The following is an 18,962-nucleotide window of genomic DNA, read 5'->3' as shown; positions in this document are numbered from 1 at the left end:
ATCTGGAGCCAAAAGAAGGTGAAATTATATACAAAAGATTTATCAAACCTGCATATTTCCAGTCCTCTTATATGGATCTGAAACATGAAAGTTGCTTAACCAAGACAGCAGGTGGCTGGAGGCATTGCATATGCATTGCCAGCAGTGACTTCTGGGCAAAATATGCTTTGATTTTATCAGTAATAGGAATATATTATTGAGGACTAGCCTGGAGAGGATTGAAGTCAATTGTCACATCTTGGTCATACAGCCACCTTGGAGATAAAGCCTCTGCACATTGAGCTCTGACAATCCAACCTGAAGTCAGGAAGAGACATTGTCTGGCCACTGATTGGAGGTGGCCATGTGGTCATTCACAACTAACCTCATAGCACCAGATCAGTAATAAGCCAGTGAAGCTTTTAGACACCTGGAATAAAGCCATACAATGTGGCCTATCATGGACATTTGGAGCTATGGACCTCTGTCTATACATGTTGTTCGTTGTTAACAACTGATGATGATGTTGCCCTTTAGGGGCTGACCCAGAGAGCACATGTACTATTAACAGTGAATAAAGATTTGTTTTCTTTAGCTCAAGGGAAAGGGGTCTTTATTTTTTTAGCAGGAAGTCTAGGGTTTTGAAGTTCTGGTGCAGACAGATTAATGGGAAGAATGCAGGCAAGCCATACTGAGGACGTTAGAATCACAACAAAAGCTCCATTTGTACTGATGGGAAGTGAGTTCTGCAGGGGGGCAGTCCACATCAGTGTTTCTTCCTGGTGTCATGGCGAGACAACCTTCTGATGCTTGCAGACGGAGGTGAGACTTGATCTCACAGTGATCTTTGACACTTCTGTGCCTAAGATGCGGTTGACTCACCCATGAGACCTTGCATGGATGGATGGAGTTTCATTAAGCTAATTCTGCTCATTCTTCTCTAGCAAATACCAAAGAGTCATGATGGGCAACTGCTTCTCCTTCCCAAAGGCTCTCACTTGTAGGTCACAATCCTGTCACTATTCAACATTATATGTGAGAACACTAGGGGTGATTTTTGTGACTATATGGTCCCAATTGCCCTCACTCTGCCAAAGACACCAGCTCTGCTTTCCTTTCACTTCCCTCACCATCTCTGTTTTCTCCCAGCTACCCCAGTGTCTGAAGCAAATTCCATCTTGTGTGGAAAGGAAATGGTCTCGAGATATATTTAGGAGAGGATGGAGCATTGCTGGAATAAAAAAAAAATTCCCAGAGAAGTTGCAGAAGCTAGATCACATTCCCTCTCGAGGAGGGTGGGGAAGGATTTGTACCCTGCCTGAAGAAGAAAGTATGCAGTACCTGGGTGCAGCTGGATTTATCCGTCCTCCTGAACACGTTACAACACTAGGCAGACAGCTTCTGTCATTTTTAACTAGCCAGGAAATTATGCTCTTTTCTTTAAGATGAAGCCCTAGTCACAGTGATTTGTGCTTTTGTTACCTCTGTGCTGGTCTGGTGTAATAAATTGCCTAGGATTGAAGGGAGATATCAGGCAAAAAATTGCATCTGTTTCATCCCCTGAAAGCATTCCATCTAAGTGGGACAGATGCACACTAGTGCTCTGGGAAGTTCAGTGGCTGCCAGAGTCTCTTCACGGTGTAGGTCTTTAGCTTTAAATGGCCCCAGTCATCTCACAGACCACATGTCACAGTAAGCCATTACTGATGAAGACTACAGCCACCTGACAGAACCCTAAATGAAGCTCTTGTAGGCTGGGACAAGGCGTTCTCAGTGGGATTGCCTGCTTCCAAAGGTCACTATGAGTTTGAAGGGAAACATTTTAAGGTTCCTCTCTGTGCAGGCCCTCCCACAACAGCAAACAGGCCTAGCAATGCCTTTCCTCTATTAAACAAGACAATCCCATTGATGACATCATCATAAAAAATAAAAAAAGTAGGGAGGGAAGTAGCGTGCAGTCCTTTGTTCCTAGATTCTACAGTTACAAATGTGTCACAGCTCGGTGCTAGATACAGTGTGATCCTACCCCTTCGCAGGATTTTGTTTTAAACATTAGAGAACTCATCAAAACCTGTAATCCAGGATTAAAGGGTGCTTGGGAGAAAACCTCCTGGATATAGTGTACTGTAGCTTTAGAGCTCCAATACCCCAACCTTGGCACTCTCACAGTGCATCTGTTTAACATCCTGCAGGTCCTGGAATTCACTCTGAGAACTGTTCTAACACAGCGTGCCACAGAACTGTCCCCTCTGTGCTCACATTATGCTTCTCTTCAAGTTCAGAGGGAAACAACACAAGTTCTCTTTTTCCTACACATTTTCTCTTATCTGCTGCCTAATAAACAGGACCGGCTCTAGCAATTTTGCCGCCCCAAGCATGGCGGCACGTCACGGAGGGCGCTCTGTCACTCACCGGTCCCGCGGCTCCGGTGGACCTCCCGCAGGCATGCCTGTGGATGCTCCACCGGAGCCACGGGACCAGTGGACCCTCCGCAGGGAAGCCTGCGGGAGGTCCACCGGAGCTGCCTGCAGCCCTCCCAGCAACCAGCAGAGCACCCCCCGTGGCATGCTGCCCCAAGCAAGCGCTTGGCGCGCTGGGGCCTGGAGCCATCCCTGCTAATAAAGATGTAATATGAAATGGAGAAAAAGTAGCTGTTTTTCCCTACAGTATAATTTCTTTTTCAGTTATTTTTAATCTGGCATCTATTTTAACATGTATTCACACTACATGTATTTAAATTTCTCCCTCTCTTTCGTTTTATTATTTACTTTCTGTTCCAAAGAGATCACAAAAGATGTTATTTCTATGAACAAGGGATGGTGCTGGTCTTCTTTACTTTACTCTCCACCTTTCTTTTTTCCCTATCATCATCCAGCCAGGTGCCTGGTTGAAATTATGATCAGATGGGGGTGATTTCACCCATATTTTTGGAATTGGATTAGATTTCCACTAACCAGACAACTAAGTGCGTCTTGCTCAGAGGCAGGATCACTATGCTGTGCCTTGATTGAATTCAGTTCCTGAAATAAGTCTGAACATGAAAGAGTGCTTTGGGTTAGACAGGAAGACCAAGGTGCAGCCACGGAAAGTGGTAATGCAGATTTTAGTAGTTGATGCTGTTACCATCCAGACAGTACCCCACTATAGTGCTGCTGGATGGATTCTCTTCTGGTGCTGAAGAGAACATCCACAGTTACATTATGTATGATTTTAAATTATTATTTAAAAAATATAAATCCTCATGCTCCTAATCATAAGTCACCAACTAACTCATGGGTGTAAGGCAGAAACTTCCTCTATTGGCAGCTAACTTCAGCATAAGGTTTTAGCACCTTTCACTGAAGCATCCGGTGATGATTACTGCCAGAAACAATTTACTGAACTAGGTAGACCACATGTTGGATCCAATTTGGCAAGTCCTACACTGGATCAGGCCAGTTGTATTCTTGCCTCACAAGTAGCAGGGACAGAGAAGGAATGTGGCCAGTTAAAAGTACTGCTCTTGAGAGTAGGCCAGGAATCCCAACACCACAGATCTCCAGGTATCCAAATGGAGTGTCAGTCATCCATGCAGTGCTATAGACTCCTTTCCTGTGGTAGAACATAACCTACTTTGTGATTATGCTGTTGTTGGCTACCTGGTCTTCAGCTGTGGGCTTCTACTGCTTCTGAGAAGAAAAACTGGTGGGTCTAACATTGCTTCTGCCAGAAGCAGCATTAATTTTCAAGGAGAATGCTGTATTTCTCCTAGAAGAACATCCATTGCAAAGTAACTACTTTGTGGCTCTTCCACCCCTGCAATCTGGCTACAGCCTCCCTGAAATCACAGTCAACCTCAGACATCATTGGGTGTAGGAGCAGCTGGTACTTCATGAGGGTAGGTCCTGCTCTATTTCATATTTAGTGCATTTGTTCCTCTCCACACTGACTGTGCTCTTGCTCTCACTCTTCTTTTTTTTTTTTTAAACCAAGATACCCTTGTTATCAGCATGTGAGAGCTGTTCTATCTCAAACACATGATGCAAACCCGCTGTGACTTGTAAAACTCTGCAAAGAAATTTCACACCACTGGCGAAATGGAGAGGTGGTATTTTTATTGGTCTTGTAAAAAAAACATTGTGCATTTGTGCCTCCAATTTTTACAACTACATTAAACAGTGCTTACTGTGCCGGCAGACTCCCTTTTCCATGCTCCCTAAATAGTGAAAGACAATTGGGCTTTTGTGCACCTACACCCTGTAAATAGAGCAGTACCAAATGATTTCTTTTGAAGCATCTGGTGTATCTACCAATGCCAAGGGCAGCATAGGGTACACGATGGAGCAATATTTTGATTTGCTGAATAGTCATTTTGCTTTGGATAGAGATAAAGGAAAAATTGTAATGCAGGCCAAAGAATGCAGTAACTGCAATCTCCAAATAAATAAAATAGATGACTATCAGATAATCCATCCATAAACAATGTGATGAATGAATGCTGAGTCTGAGTCAATAGAACCAATGGGAGAGGATGAGAAATCAGTTTGATTTCATGATAATCTCTCTCTAAGGTCAAATGAAAGATGATATAGGACATAAGAATGGCCATACTGGGTTAGACCAAGGGTCCATCTAGCTCAGTATCCTGTCTTCCAACAGTGGCCAATGCCAGATGCTTCAGAGGGAATGAACAGAACAGGTAATCGAGTGAGCCATCCCCTCTCTCCCATTCCCAGCTTCTGGCAAACAGAGACTAGGGCCACCATCACTGTCCCTCCTGGCTAATAGCAGACATCCTCTTCCTTTAATTTTCCTCTAATACATGTGCTAGCTGCATTAGCTGTTATTAATCAGCCATTGTTTAGCATGAACATGTGATAAAGCTGGGATACCCTCTGTACTCTGTCACTTTTGGCATGCTCTATAGAGCCACTGGGACTTAGGTGCTTGTTTGTCATGGTAAGGAGGAAATCCAAATACTATTTGCCAATATTACTTAAAAAAAAATTTAGAACATAGAATTTGACTGGCATGTCAATTCCAAAACCAACTGTAATAAAGTCTAATAACTGTGTTTCCATGAGTTTGGTTTTCTAGTATTTCTATTTGGTAGTGAAATGTTCTGCTTTTTAGTCCATCTAAGGCAGCAATTCTACAATGTTTCCTTGAGCAGCCAGATCAACATTCTGAAAAGTGACTAGGGATTTTGGATGCCGTACTTGAGACACCTTAAAGAGGCCTGACTTTCAGAGATGGTAGTTCAGCAATTTCTGAGCACTGGCATCCCTAGGCTATCTCAAGTTAGGCACCCAAAACTGAGGCAGTTAAAATCACTAGACATTGGAATAACCTGACCAGCACTGGATCTCCTTGTTTCAGCTGCTAAATGTCAATAAAAGCTAAAACTGGAATAAATTATTTGCAAATATTAATTTTCCAAATAAGCAGTTGTTGTAGTTCCTAATGGGAGGGGAGGTGTCTGAACAATCTGTCCATTAAGATGTGGTCTTTACTATGTAAAAGTTCTTGATTGCATGATCTAAGGTATTTCTAGGCCACCCATCACATGCCTGCCACAGCTTGAAAGCGGTGCTCTCTCCAACTCCCTGACAGTACTACTTTATCACTCTTAACCCAGTTTAGACTATTTGGGATTTCAATGCAAATGATCAGTTGGCATTTTATATACTACATCTTTGTACCAAGAATAGTCTCATCCTCATCTGCCCTATTAAGAAGTGACCAGATGGAGATTTTTCTGTCTTTCCCTCCTGGATAAACTGTATCTAATTAAAAATTATTCCCCCCCTCCCCCTTCCTGCTACCCTCCTACACATTTTATTTATCATCTAGAGCAGTGCTTTTCAAAGTTGGGCTGCTGCTTGTTCATGGAAAGCCCCTGGTGGTCCGGGCCAGTTTGTTTACCTGCCGCATCCTCAGGTTCAGCCGATCGCGGCTCCCACTGGCCGTGGTTCACCGCTCCAGGCCAATGGGGGCTGCAGGAAGCGGCACGGGCCGAGGGATGTGCTGGCCGCCTTTCCCGCAGCCCCCATTGGCCTGGAGCGGTGAACCACGGCCAGTGGGAGCCGCGATCGGCTGAACCTGTAGACATGGCACGTAAACAAACTGGCCCAGACCACCAGGGGCTTTCCCTGAACAAGCAGTGGACCAGCTTTGGGAAGCACTGATCTAGAGGTTACCTCTGGTTATTTCAGCAAAGGATTATCAGGTCTTGGATAAAATTTGGGGATTTTCTTTGGGGAGGCTGTCATAAACAGATAGTAAAGGGTTAACAAGTCCAGTAAACTTGGCTAACACCTGACCAGAGGACCAATCAGGAGACAAGATACTTTCAAATCTCAGTGGAGGGAAGTCTTTGTTTTTGTGCTGCTTTCCTTGTTCTCTGTTCTCTCAGGGATCTAAGAGGGACCAGACAGGTATACAGACTCTCCAATCTTCTGTTTAATTTAGTAAGTACCAGTTAGAAAGGCGGTTTAGTCTTTTTTTGTTTGTTTTCTTTATTTGCAAATGTGTATTTTTCTGGAAGGATTGTATCTCTGTTGCAACTTGTATCTGTGCTGGGGGGAGGATTCTCCCTGGTGTCTATAAGCTGAAAGACCCTGTAACATTTTCCATCCTGATTTTACAGAGCCAATGTTTACTTTTTCTTTCTTTTATTAAAAGCTTTCCTTTTAAAAAAACTTGATTGATTTTTTTCCCCCCTTGTTAAGGCTCAAGGGAATTGAGTCTAAACTCACCAGGGAGTGGTGGGGGGAAAGTGTGGGGGGGGAGGCAAATTTCCCTTTGTTTTAGATTCACAGAGCTTGAATCTGTCTATCTCTCCAGGATAGCCCAGGGAGGGAAAGCCTGGGAGAGGACACGGTGGGGGGAAGGGTTTATTTTTCCTTGTGTTAAGATTCAAGGAATTTGGATCTTGTTTCACCCATGAGTTGGTGAAGCCTCTCCAGACGACCCAGGGAGGGAAAGTCTAAGAGGGGGAAAGGAGGAGGGGGATAGTCAGTTCCTCCTTGTTTTAAGATCCAGGGGGTCTGAGTTTTGGGTTCCCCTGGGAAGGTTTTGGGGGGACCAGAGTGTACTAGGCACTGCAAGTCCTGGTTGGTGGCAGCGCTACAAGATCTAAGCTGGTAATTAAGCTTAGAGGAATTCATGCTGGTACCCCATCTTTTGGACACTAAGGTTCAGAGTGGTGGTGCATACCATGACAGAGGCAAGAAGCCAAAGTTCTAACTGAGCAAAGTAAAATTAAAAGTAGATCAGGTTGTCCTGATGTTATGTTTTACAATGTACAGGGTTGGTTGTTTACTTTAGAAAAGGGGATGGATGGTGGACTTCTGCTATAAGGGCATTACAGCTGTCAAAATACAATTTACACAATCTGAAATTTACACCTGGGATATAATCCCTATTGAAGTTCCTTCTTTGTTATAAAATATAACAACTGAAAACAATCCTTTTTTGCCATGCATGTCGGCACATGCAGCATCTTAGAAATGTTCTGAGCTTGGTTTGTACAGCCTTTCACTTGATTCTCTATGGCAAGAATTTTTTTCTTAATAAAGAAACTAAAATGCTTAAAAAAGTACACTAAGATCCCAAATCAATAACAGGGCACTGAAAATGTCCTCATTTAAAAATAATGGTTTTACATGTTAGAACTACAGCATGACTTGAAACAGCCTTTGCATCATATCATCCCATGAACTCTGGAACTTTGTATTTAGAGCTGAACTGCACAGTTGGCTGCTGTGTCTCTAATGGGCAGAACATAACCTTGGATCTGAACTTTCCCAAAGTTTGGAGTTCTTCATATATGGTGCCAAACTTTCTATGCAGGCTATCTCCAGTTAGTAACTGACTTCAGGCACAGTCTGTCCTGTGTTTCTTGGCAGCAGCTGATACCATCATAATAACCTAGGCAGGGGCTCATCTTCCTCAGGGATTTATTTGACAGTGTGACCTTAATATCCTTCAAGCGGTTGTCAGAAAATGGGAAATGGCTGTAGCAGTGGAGAGGCTGGAGGAGGCAGTACAAACCTAGGGCCAGTCACATAACACCAGCAGACTGTTTATTATTAAAAAACAAAGCACAAAACAGGTTTAATGTAATCACTTTTATTTTTATTCATTTTCCTCCTTTCTCAGTGTATCACAAATTCCAAGACAGAAGCATTTAAAATGTGGGCAGATGATGCTTTCTAGAAGTTCAGCTTTTTCAAAATATTGATTGTCCACGAGTTGAATATTTTAGTTGGGTCATTTTTTTTTAACACCTTGAAGAAAAGACGTGAGGAGCAGTGGATGGCTCAGAGGAGTTGCAAAAGGCTGTGTTTAAATCTAGGTTTACTTCAATGGCTGTATAATGGGAGTCTAAAGACAAAGAAAAGAACAAAATAAAACAAACCTGGGACAACAGGTGATGCGGATCAAGAATTGGGAGTGCACTGGCAGAATTTTGTGTGCAATTTTGCTTGGCACCTAACTATGCTATGCAGCATATTCTGCCACATTTATTTAGACTAGGTAATACATAATTATAGGAGTAGCCCCACTGAAATCAATGAGATTACTTGCAAAGCAAGGTACTCATTGTGAGTAGTGAAGGTGGCAGCAACTGGTCCTTTAACTGTATCAGCACCTATACAGCACTCTTCATCTATGGATCTCAGAATGCTATTAGTCCCTATGTTGTACATAAATTCTTACAAAAATGTCTGAAATTTAGCAATTACAAAAATAGCTTTAGGCCAAAATATTGGGATTTGAAGGTCTTAGCACAGAAGTTACATTTTTCCTCCTCTGAAATGGTTTGGTATAAAAATTCAAAAATATGCTGCATACATGTTATGGTTTACATGTTATGGCTGCTCTTCTCTGACTGTGACTTAGGCCTGGTCTACACTGCAGGATGAGGGGGCAGAGAAATCGATCTAAGTTACGCCACTTCAGCTACATGAACAGTGTAGCTGAAGTTGACGTACTTAGATATACTTACCATGGTATCTTCACTGCGGTAAGTCAATGGTTGACGCTCTCCCGTCGACTCCGCCTGCGCCTCTCGCCCTGGTAGAGTACCAGAGTTGATGGGAGAGCGCTCAGCGGTCGATCCAGGGGGTAATATAGACAAGCCCTTAACAGCAGCAAGTGATATTAGCCTGCCACCTATTCCATGTGAAGTGGCTGCATTGGGCTATACCTTTGCCTTTCTCCACAGCCTGGGCGCTCAGGCACAGGAGCAGAATTTTGCCACAAAGTTATTCTACCCAAGAACTGGAATTTTCCTTCATAAAGACTTGCAATGAAGTCTGAGAGAAGCTCTGTGATAAAAAGCACCACCTTCATTTTGAAAAAGAATATGGCTACACAGCTCAATCTAAGAGGCTGATTCTTGTGTGCTGCAGGAGAAAACCAGAAAAGGTCAGAGGCACTTGGACTCTATTGCCTGCTAGGAAATCAGCTTAAAACACATTTTCTAGTACCAAGTATTGCATATAGGATTATAGTCTCTGTAAATGCTGTACTCCATTTTTCCTGCTGTTCAGCGTATCCATTTGTCTAATAGTACAGTAGGCTACTTTAAAGCGCTGGAACTCTGGTAGAACTTCAATATTAAATAAACCAAATCTTGATTTTTACATTACAAGAATCTCCTTGAAACTAGCAGTTTGATATGTGGCTAAATCCCTTCCACCTTAATCACACGATTAGTTCCGTTGAAGTAAGTGGGACTAGTTACAGCAATGAGATAATCAAGATTTACCATATTTCTAGTTACCAAGAAGAATGCAGTGATGACATAGTACATTCAACTCACTAAAGTTTGATCAGCAGATGGGTAGTGAGTTGGGTATTATTGTTACAGTGCTGTAAGTATAAACACTACTTTACCCAATGTGTAAAAGACAGGGAGCAGCCCTGTGTATAGGATACTTCTCAAATAACTTATCTTTTTACATATACATTTTAAAAATGTCAAAAGTAAGTTGTTTTTAGACAAAGTCGAAAACTCAGCCTGTAAGTTCTTGTACAGCAGCAACATTCAGAAACTGACACTCTGAACCTGTACATTAAAATGCAAAGTTCTGCATGAACGTGTTTAAAAATTAGGTTTTTGCCAAGCAAGTTAGGCTGAAATTTTCAAACTTGAGTGTCTAAAGATAGGCATCTGAATGTATATTTAGGCATTGAGATACGGATTCCCTGATTTTCAGTGGTTCTGATCTCATTAACATCAGTAGCAACCGTGGCTGCTTAGCTGTTCTGGAAATCAGGGATGTAGATACCTAACTATAACTACTCAAGTTTGAAAAATTTGGCTTTAGCTACAATGGCACTTTATTTTAAAAATATAGCCAAGTTTCATTGTCTCCAATTACAGTGTCTGAAATATGATTTAAGTAACAATTGTGGCAGAGCTCTGACCTTGCTCCCATGGGTCCTACGCTTCTAGGCGGTTTATGCTAGCCTCAGTGGCTCACTGTGACCCTCCACGTAGCCCTTCTCTCTCTAGGGCCAGGGTTACAATCTACTGAGCCCTTTTCATCATAGGCCTGCAAGGAGATTGGTGAGAGAACTCCCACAGTCTCTGTTCAGCCTCCTGTCCTGACAGGGGCCTGACTTCTCCTCCCAGGAGATGTTCCTGTAGTGGTGGGTTGAGGGGGAACCTGGGCCCACCCTCTACTCCGGGTTCCGGCCCAGGGACCCTAATGGTAGCAGTTGTTGGCAGCCAACCTTTCACTGCCACAGTTGCTACATTTCCCTGGGCCACTTCCCCACTGCTCTCCTGCTTCTCCCGTCTTCACCCTTACCTTAGGGCTCCTTTAACGATGGTCTGGGGATGTCTTCAGTAACCAGTCCTTCTGCCGCACTTCCTCGCCCCTGGCTCTTCCCTGTCTGACTGGAGTGAGCCCTTTTCATAGTTTCAGCAGGGCCTTAATTAGAGTCAGGTGGTCACATTAACTGACTGGCCTCACCTGACTCTTAGAGTCAGGTGTTCTCATTAGCCTGGAGCAGCCCCTGCTCTGGTCAGTCAGGGAACAGAAAACTGCTAATCCAGTGGCCAGTATATCTGCCTTCTGCTATTCTGCTGTACCCAACTGGCCTGGGTCTATCACACAATTAATAGAGCAACATGTCTATGGCTAAAGCTGCAGCCTAACTGACATGGAAAAAACCTGCAAAATCTGTAGCTCTTGAAAGTAATTAGAGATCTGTAGCATTCCACAGATACTTCATATTTGGCTCCTGGAAAGTATTACTAGGCGATTTAAAACTTTTTCATAGTATTACAATGTTATCATTGCCACTGATATGCTTTTCAGGCTGGTCTGAGGAAGACTTTATGTTATTAACACTGCAAATCTTTACTAACTATTTCAGATTTACTTTACACACCTCCAAATCCCGCCATTTTGGCTCAAGCACCACTGACTAGACTTGAACATATTTTTAAATACAACAAAAATATGAAGACAGAGAATTGGTTCTTTTATATGCACTTTTGGACTCCGTTGCAGGACAGACTTTAGGACATTATTTTCTTTAAATTCTCTTCATAAACATCATCCTGAATTATTCATATGGCTAAGCCATTGGCAGGTCATGGTAAGCTGCATATCTGCCAGTCACATGATGGTATATCTGCAAGGAAAAGGAGAATTTATAATGGTATCATACACAACTAAAAATTAAAAAGATATCATTAGCCAACAAATTAATGACATGCTGAGGGGCAGTTGGGTGTTAACATATTTTAAAGTGTGTGTGTGTGTAGAAAGATTTCTACTGACTACAATGGGCCTCAGAACAGACCCATGTTGAATATAAAATGTACTTTTTATTTATGTTCCTCTCCCCCACCTATCATATGCTCCTGGTTGCTTTAGAGATTGTAAACTCTATGGGCACTAGAAGCAGATGAATACTCTAGAATGGGTGTAACACGGCCCTCTCCCCTATGGCTGTTCAGTAGGAGGAGGCAAAATCTCCTGCTGTATGCTGCTACTACTGCAGAGGGCTGTATCTTACATCACTGGCATGGCAGGCAAGCAGTTCCTAGGCAGGTACCAATATCTGGCCACATCTCTCCTTTGCAAACACATTCTCACGAAGGGTGAGAAACAAACATGGCATAGCTGCAGGCTTTGGAGCTCAGCAGCAGCAGAGTGACTCCGAGTGGTTGAAAGCCAGCAGAGCAGATTCTCTCTGCTCTGCACTGTGAGCCTGGCCCAGGTAGCTGCCTAGGGAGGCAATGCAGACTGATTGGATCATGGAAGCCCCCTAATGACTCCTTGTAGCAACAAGCTAGATTTAAAGAAATTCAGCAGGGAAGCAAAATTGTAGTTCTTAAGTAATTAGAATTGTGCTCCATTATCCTTGAAATGGTGTGGAATACATATTTCATGAAAGCAATAAGCAAACATTTTCTAGAAAAAATGTTCTCTCTCAACCAAGACTGGAAGGAACCTTCTTGGGGCCTCAAATCCAGTCCCCTGCTATCACAGAACTAACCTGTCTCTCGATATCGGACAGCAAAGTACTGGCACCTAGGCGAAAGAGGTCTGATTTCAGCCATTCATCTCCTAGCTCCTCCTTCATCAATATGAGCCAGGTAAGAGCATCCTTTGCAGTACGAATGCCTCCGGCAGGTTTAAATCCAACCTTAAGAAAAGTGTAATACACACAAAATACTATTAATTTTCAGTGATTTGTCTTCATTTTAGGAGAAATGAAAATCTGCATATTTCCAGCTGGGAAATGTCCACAATGTACAGCCAAGACTCTGTTATGGGTTAGGTTCTAAATTTAGGCAAAACCTTGAACAAGCAATAGTGTGTAAGCTGCACCAACTCAGGAGTAGTCCTGGAAGGCTTTGTGCCTCAGATACCCCTATGAAAGGTACAATTCCCTTCCTGCTTCCTCCTTGCTTCTGGAACCCCAATGAGAGACTGGGGTAGAGGCAAGACTGTGCATTCCCAGCCACCCCTCCACCCCCCACTCACGTGCTCTGGGGAAAGAGAGAGAGGATCGGTAATGTCTCCAACTCTTACATGCCTGTTCCCAAGTTCTGGGTAGCTGATGTAGGGGTATAAAGGATGATTCTTATTCCTTTGCGGAGGCACAGTCACAGTCACCATCTAGTTCTAAATGTCTAATAATAAACACACACACAAACATCTCCTCAAAGATGTGGAAGTGAAGAGGTCTGTATGCAATGGGAGTTATCTGTCAACAACTGAGAGGTTTCTATATTTTACTGAAAGCGCATGCATGATAATTACTGTATATGCTACCAGTCTGTACTTTTAAGCTATATTTAGTACACTACAATTAATATACAGTTAATTGCCTGGATATAATAAATCTTTCTAGAGGGATGCACCAAGTTGGGTCTGTCCCTGCTAGACATATGAAGTTTTGTTTGTCTGTTAATTTGGCAAATACTGTCATTCCAGGGAACATCCACAGAATGTGTTTTTTATCAGAACTGAAATGTAGGGCCTGCAATATATGAAACAATGTAGATTTGAAGTTAAAAAATGCATGCTGTGTTAAGAGAACACATTCTGCGTCCTATGTCGGCTGCATAGCAATACACATTTAGGATTGCAGAATCCGTCCACATCACAGTCCTTAAGAGCCTAGGAGTTCTTACACTAGAATGGACCATTTATCCATCAAGTTCATTATCCTGCCTTCAGCAGTGGTCTATACATATGCCCTGAAGCTTGAAAAGCAAAGAGAATAAGAAGCAGGCTCGATGGTATTTGATGTAATGCAGGAACAATCTGGATAGTCTGCAGTGTAGTATATAGTGGTGCTTTCACAATTCCCTCCGCTCCAGGAAGATTCTCCTCAGAGAGCCCTGAGATCTTCCTCCTTCCATTTTTTCCCTTTTATTCTGCTTTCTCCTTACGCTCTCACTCCCTAAGAGGATTATCAATCTGCTAAATATTTGAAGCAGTTATAGCCTGGAAAGCATGAATCCCATTTTCTAGAGAATACAGTGAGATCCGTAAGAAAATTTACTGGAATTTAAAAAAATAAATCATTGAACTACGTATTTGGTAAAGATTATAGTAATTTAGCAAAACAAACTTGTAGAAGAAGTATATTTCTCTCACACTGAAGCATTCTAACAACACTATTTCTAAAAGGTAAAACAGGAAAAGCAGCTGAATCTGAAATGCAGAGAGAGAGAGAGAGAGAGAGAGAGAGAGAGAGAGAGAGAGAGAGAGAGAGAGAGAGAGAGAGAGAGAGAGAGAGAGAGAGAGAGAGAGAGAGAGAGAGAGAGAGAGAGAGAGAGAATGTAATAGCTCTAGTTTTCCAAAAATAATTCAAACCACAGCAACTGGAAAAACATCTGCAATGCAAAAGAATTAAAGCAAAGGGTATACAGTGTCCGTTTGTCTTTCACAAAGGGAAAAACTAATGAAAATCTCATTAGATTCTTCCTACCAGTGTCAAAGCTCTCTGAGATGATCTGTGGCTAAAACAAGTAAACTTCACATTTTCTTTAAAAAAGGTTGAGGGTAGAGAAATTAAAAATAACACTTGCACAATTTTTCCTGTTCAATATGAGTATTCTAAAAAAGTTTTTATTTTTGCAAAGAGCTGGCAAAGACTGGCCTATCCTTGCCTTCATTTCCCAGCTTTCCAAAGAGCACATCTGACTGCCATAAAAATGCAGAAAAAAAAAGATATTTAATTCAAGAGCTGCATAAAATCTAGCTGCCTTTTTCCTGCTGGTTCACAGCATTTCATTATTTTGTTTAATAAGTTCATCTCCTCGAGAATTTTCTCTTCACCTTATATTATTAAAAGTAATATGTTTTTCTGGATTGGGGGTTTCCCAACAGAAAAACCAATTTGTGTGTGTCCTTCAATAATGACAGGAAAAGATTATTTCCCATTATACTGCACGCTTTTCATATCACTACCACAGCTTATCATTCAATAAATGTTACTCTGCAACCTGTTCCTTTCCTTGAAAAAGTTTAATTTCTGTATTAACCTGTTTTTGCCGGCTCACACCTTGCTAGAAAGCTTCTGTACAGCAGCAGAATTAGTTTTTTAAAAGAACCAAATAGAAATCTCTTGTCACTGATAAAATTGTCTTCAGTTAATAGAAGGATATAAAGTCAGTTTACATCTAATTCTCTCTCTCCCTCACAAACACACATATATATGCAGGGAAATAGTCAATGGCGTCACATAGGTCTCATACAGACTAGGATAAAAGGTGTGTTGTTAGAACATACCATGTTGGGGGTTGCGGCACGAGAAGGGGCTAGGGCTCCAGGTGGCGCTTACCTGAAGCAGCTCCCGGAAGCAGCGGCATATCCCCCGCTCTGGCTCCTACATGAAGGCACAGCCAGGTGTCTCAGTGCGCTGCCTCGTCCACAGATGCTGCCCCTGCAACTCCCATTGGCCGTGGTTCCCAGTCAATGGGAGCTGTGGGGCAGCATTGGGGCAGGAGCAGCGTGCAGAGAACCTTGGCGGTCCCTATGCATAGGAGCTGGATGGGGGACATGCCGCTGCTTCCGGGAGTCCCACGGGGCCATGGCACGCACAGAGAGGGGCAAGCCCTGGACCCTGCTCCCCAGCAGGAGCTCAAGGGACAGATTAAAATGTTTGAAGGGCCTGGTGTGGCCCCCGGGCCATAGTTTGCCCACCCCGCTCTACGTGGCCAAGAAGAAAGCAGTAGAATTTGTACTTGGGGTGAGACTATAAATTAATCAAGTCAGAAGATACAACATTTTACTTACAAGTATTGCATGTATTGGGTCAAATCTCAGCTGATGTAAATCTGTGTTGCTCCATAAACTTCAATGGATCTTGGCCAATTTCCATCAGCTGAGGACCTGCCCCACTATTTATTAAAATTCACATTTAAACAGCCTAACTAGTAAACCAAAACACTATATATATATGCAATGGGGACTGAATGGATGCTGCATACATTTTCCCAGGGGGCAAAAATTCCTCTTTAACTGAGACTTAACATAGGAAGTTTCAGCCAAAGAGGAACATTTTTATAAGCAATTAGAAAGAGGCAGCTATAAGGAAAGTTGAGTTCCAGCTTGACCTATATGAAAACTAAGATATATGTTAATCAATCAATCAATCAATCAATCAATCAACCAACCAACCAACCAACCAACCAACCAACCAACCAACCAACCATATGTTCTGTATTTTGAAAATATTCAGGTTTTACCTCAACTTCTCAATGACACTGTTTTCATTTACACAAAAGATTCCGAAAGTAAGAATTACCTTGTTGCCAGTTTTCCAGTAGAAATCTCTAACAGCTCGCACCATGACTATGCCTACTGGAAGGGTGGCATTAACTGCTTCTTTTCCTGTAGAGGTCTTAATAAAATCAGAACCTTAAAAGGAACAGAAAACTCCATGGTAGTTTTATAATAACAGTAATTCTTTGCATGTATATATAGCTCCTTTCATATTTTACAATCATTATTAAGCCGTACATCACCCCTGTAATGTAAGAATTATCCTTATTTTACAGCTGGGGAACCTCAACCACTGTGAGGTTAAGAGTCCTGTTCAAAGTTTCAGAGCAATTCAGAAGAACAACCGGGGGAGAGAACCTAGGTATTTCTATGATTAATTCCTGTCTCTAGCCATCAGAACACAATCTGTCCTCGCTCATGTGCCAATCAGCTAATGTTATGATATACGACATTTAAATGCATGGTCAGTAATACATGTAGGCATTAGAGAAACATTCTAAAGAAATGGACAGTTAGCCTTGGTTCCTAGCTTATTTCACTCTGCATTTTCATTTGAATACAATGTTATTCTTCACTTTGTGGCCTGAGCTCTTGTGAAGTGCTGGTTGTACCCGGCTGCATTTCAGTGTTGTCTTAAGTGAATCCTGCAACACAGTACTCAGTTTGCAAAATACTACTTTTTTTTGGAGGGGGAGGGATGTGAGCATAGCCGTGTCTGATGCTGTTCCCATACAGTTCAATAACATCACTCCCATTGACTTCAGTGCAGCAGGCTGGAGCCCTGGAAACTGCAGGCTCTTTAACTAGCAAAAGTAGTCCGGGAGAGCAATTCAACCATAGGGTAAGCCTGCCGCTCCCATTTAAATCAAATTACATCTGCTTACACCTTGACATCAAATTTAGCTCAGGGTTTGTTTTATATCTCATCTGAACAGTGGCATCTTCAGCAGCACGATGCCTTCTAGCAGTAATCTGGATCAGTTTCACTATGAGAGGAAAGCAAAGGAGGCCATCTCTTGAATCACACCACATCCCACAACACCATGGGTTTCCCTGTAAGTTTCCCATTCAAGTACTGAACGGACCAATTGCTATGTAAGCTGTGTCATCTGATGAAGATCACATTTTGACCAGATGGGGCAACACAGAAACTCTTCTTAACACCACGGGCATGCAATTTAACAATTGACTGAACTTTGCAAAAAATTAAGATGGAAAAGGTAATCTCTTTTATTGGACCAACTTCCGTTCTTACCTAATCCTTCCTGTCTCTCTAGTATCCTGGGAACAACATCGCTACAACAACACTGCAAACAAAGAGTTACGGACACCCAAACACTAAACAAGTTATGTGCTTTGGGGCCACTCCCATTGAAATCAGAATTTTTCTTCTGATTTAAAAGGGAGCAGGATTGAGCCCACTGTATACACCTGATGGTCACATCTTTTTTTTTAAAATGGAAATGAAACTTTAACACTATCAAATTATATTTTTTCAGTTTTTCTTTTAAGTGCAGAATTTAAGTCCTTCATTACAATACTTCCTCTCCCCACCACAGTACAAGGTAAGTCAAAGCTTTTATAAGTCTTATAATTACAAGTCTCTATGGTACAGTTTCATTAAAAACTTTCATTAAACAACAGCTGCCCTTGTATATGGTCTTCTAATCAATTTGGTCAAACAGAATGACTTCTAATCAGCTGTTGATAAAAATAGAAGATGAAATTTTAATTCTAATAGATTAACCACAAACTCAAGATAGTCTTCAAAATCCATCTAGCTCCATTCTCCAGTGGATTTAACGACTATTCAGCAACTCATTACTAAATAGAACAAGATGAACATTTTCCAGTTCATTAAAGAAATGTACTATGTATTTTTGCATTGTCCTCATGATTCGTTACAGGGAGTCTTAATTACAAGATAATGGATAATGGTTATTAAATGCAGACTCCAGTAATGAAGCTCTATTCATTTGCGAGCCTCAGAGACTGCAAAGAGGGGAAAATAAAATTACTAGCTTCAAAAGATTAACGGATCAAATTATTATTCAATTTTGAAAATTTCACTGACTTCATAGAAACAAGAAGAGATTAAAAACTATTATTAGTAGAAAAGCAATGCATTTATTTATTTATTTATTTTTAAATAATATCTTAAGGCTATTATCAGAATAATCAGCTTTTGGATGTGATCATTAGACAAACATACAGCCAATTTAGCATCACCTCCTAACAATGAAAACAATACATTTTTTTTTCATGAACAAATTCTATTTATGATACAAGAGCTTGCTAGCAGGACTCCATAAAGAATCTTGCAGAACCCAGAAGATGTATGCTACCAGAGAGCACTACAGGGAAAGGTATTATTAACATTTTATATTTCACTTATGAAAAAAAGGGATTTAAAAATCGACCACTGCTTTAAGGAGCATGCCACTAAGTGGAATTCATACCAACCTTGTAATTGGAGTTTCTGGTGACATTATTCACCAGCTCCGTGTTTTCTATACTTGTAAAAAACAAAAAACATGCTACTGACAAAAATTCAGCAAGAGTTTGATCAGGTGATTCAGATCATTTTGAACCTATAACCATCATCTAGCCTCCCTTTTATGAATGCACATACACAAAGGCAAGTTTTCAAATACATTTCTAAATAGCTTGTGAATTAGAAAGTGACTCAATGAAATACTAAGACTGATCTTCAAAAACGAGTGTCTAAAA

At 41.6% G+C, this 18,962-nt stretch overlaps 1 protein-coding gene across 1 annotated transcript in view; it reads right to left on the bottom strand.

Annotated features, from left to right (window-relative positions):
- Positions 1 to 8,071: 8,071 nt before the first annotated feature.
- Positions 8,072 to 18,962, bottom strand: part of DERA (deoxyribose-phosphate aldolase) — a 91,502-nt gene continuing 80,611 nt past the window's right edge. The window contains exons 7-9 of the mRNA XM_050969374.1: positions 16,255 to 16,367; positions 12,487 to 12,636; positions 8,072 to 11,616 (exon numbers count right to left, since the gene is read on the bottom strand). Of these exons, the coding sequence (XP_050825331.1) occupies positions 11,560 to 11,616; positions 12,487 to 12,636; positions 16,255 to 16,367 (320 nt within the window). The 3' untranslated portion in view covers positions 8,072 to 11,559. The remainder of the gene's footprint in view (positions 11,617 to 12,486; positions 12,637 to 16,254; positions 16,368 to 18,962) is intronic.

Source organism: Gopherus flavomarginatus, chromosome 1, assembly GCF_025201925.1.
Source record: "Gopherus flavomarginatus isolate rGopFla2 chromosome 1, rGopFla2.mat.asm, whole genome shotgun sequence".
Lineage (NCBI taxonomy): Eukaryota > Metazoa > Chordata > Testudines > Testudinidae > Gopherus > Gopherus flavomarginatus.
Note: the sequence above shows the minus strand (reverse complement) of the source record. Positions and strands in the feature narration are given on the sequence as shown.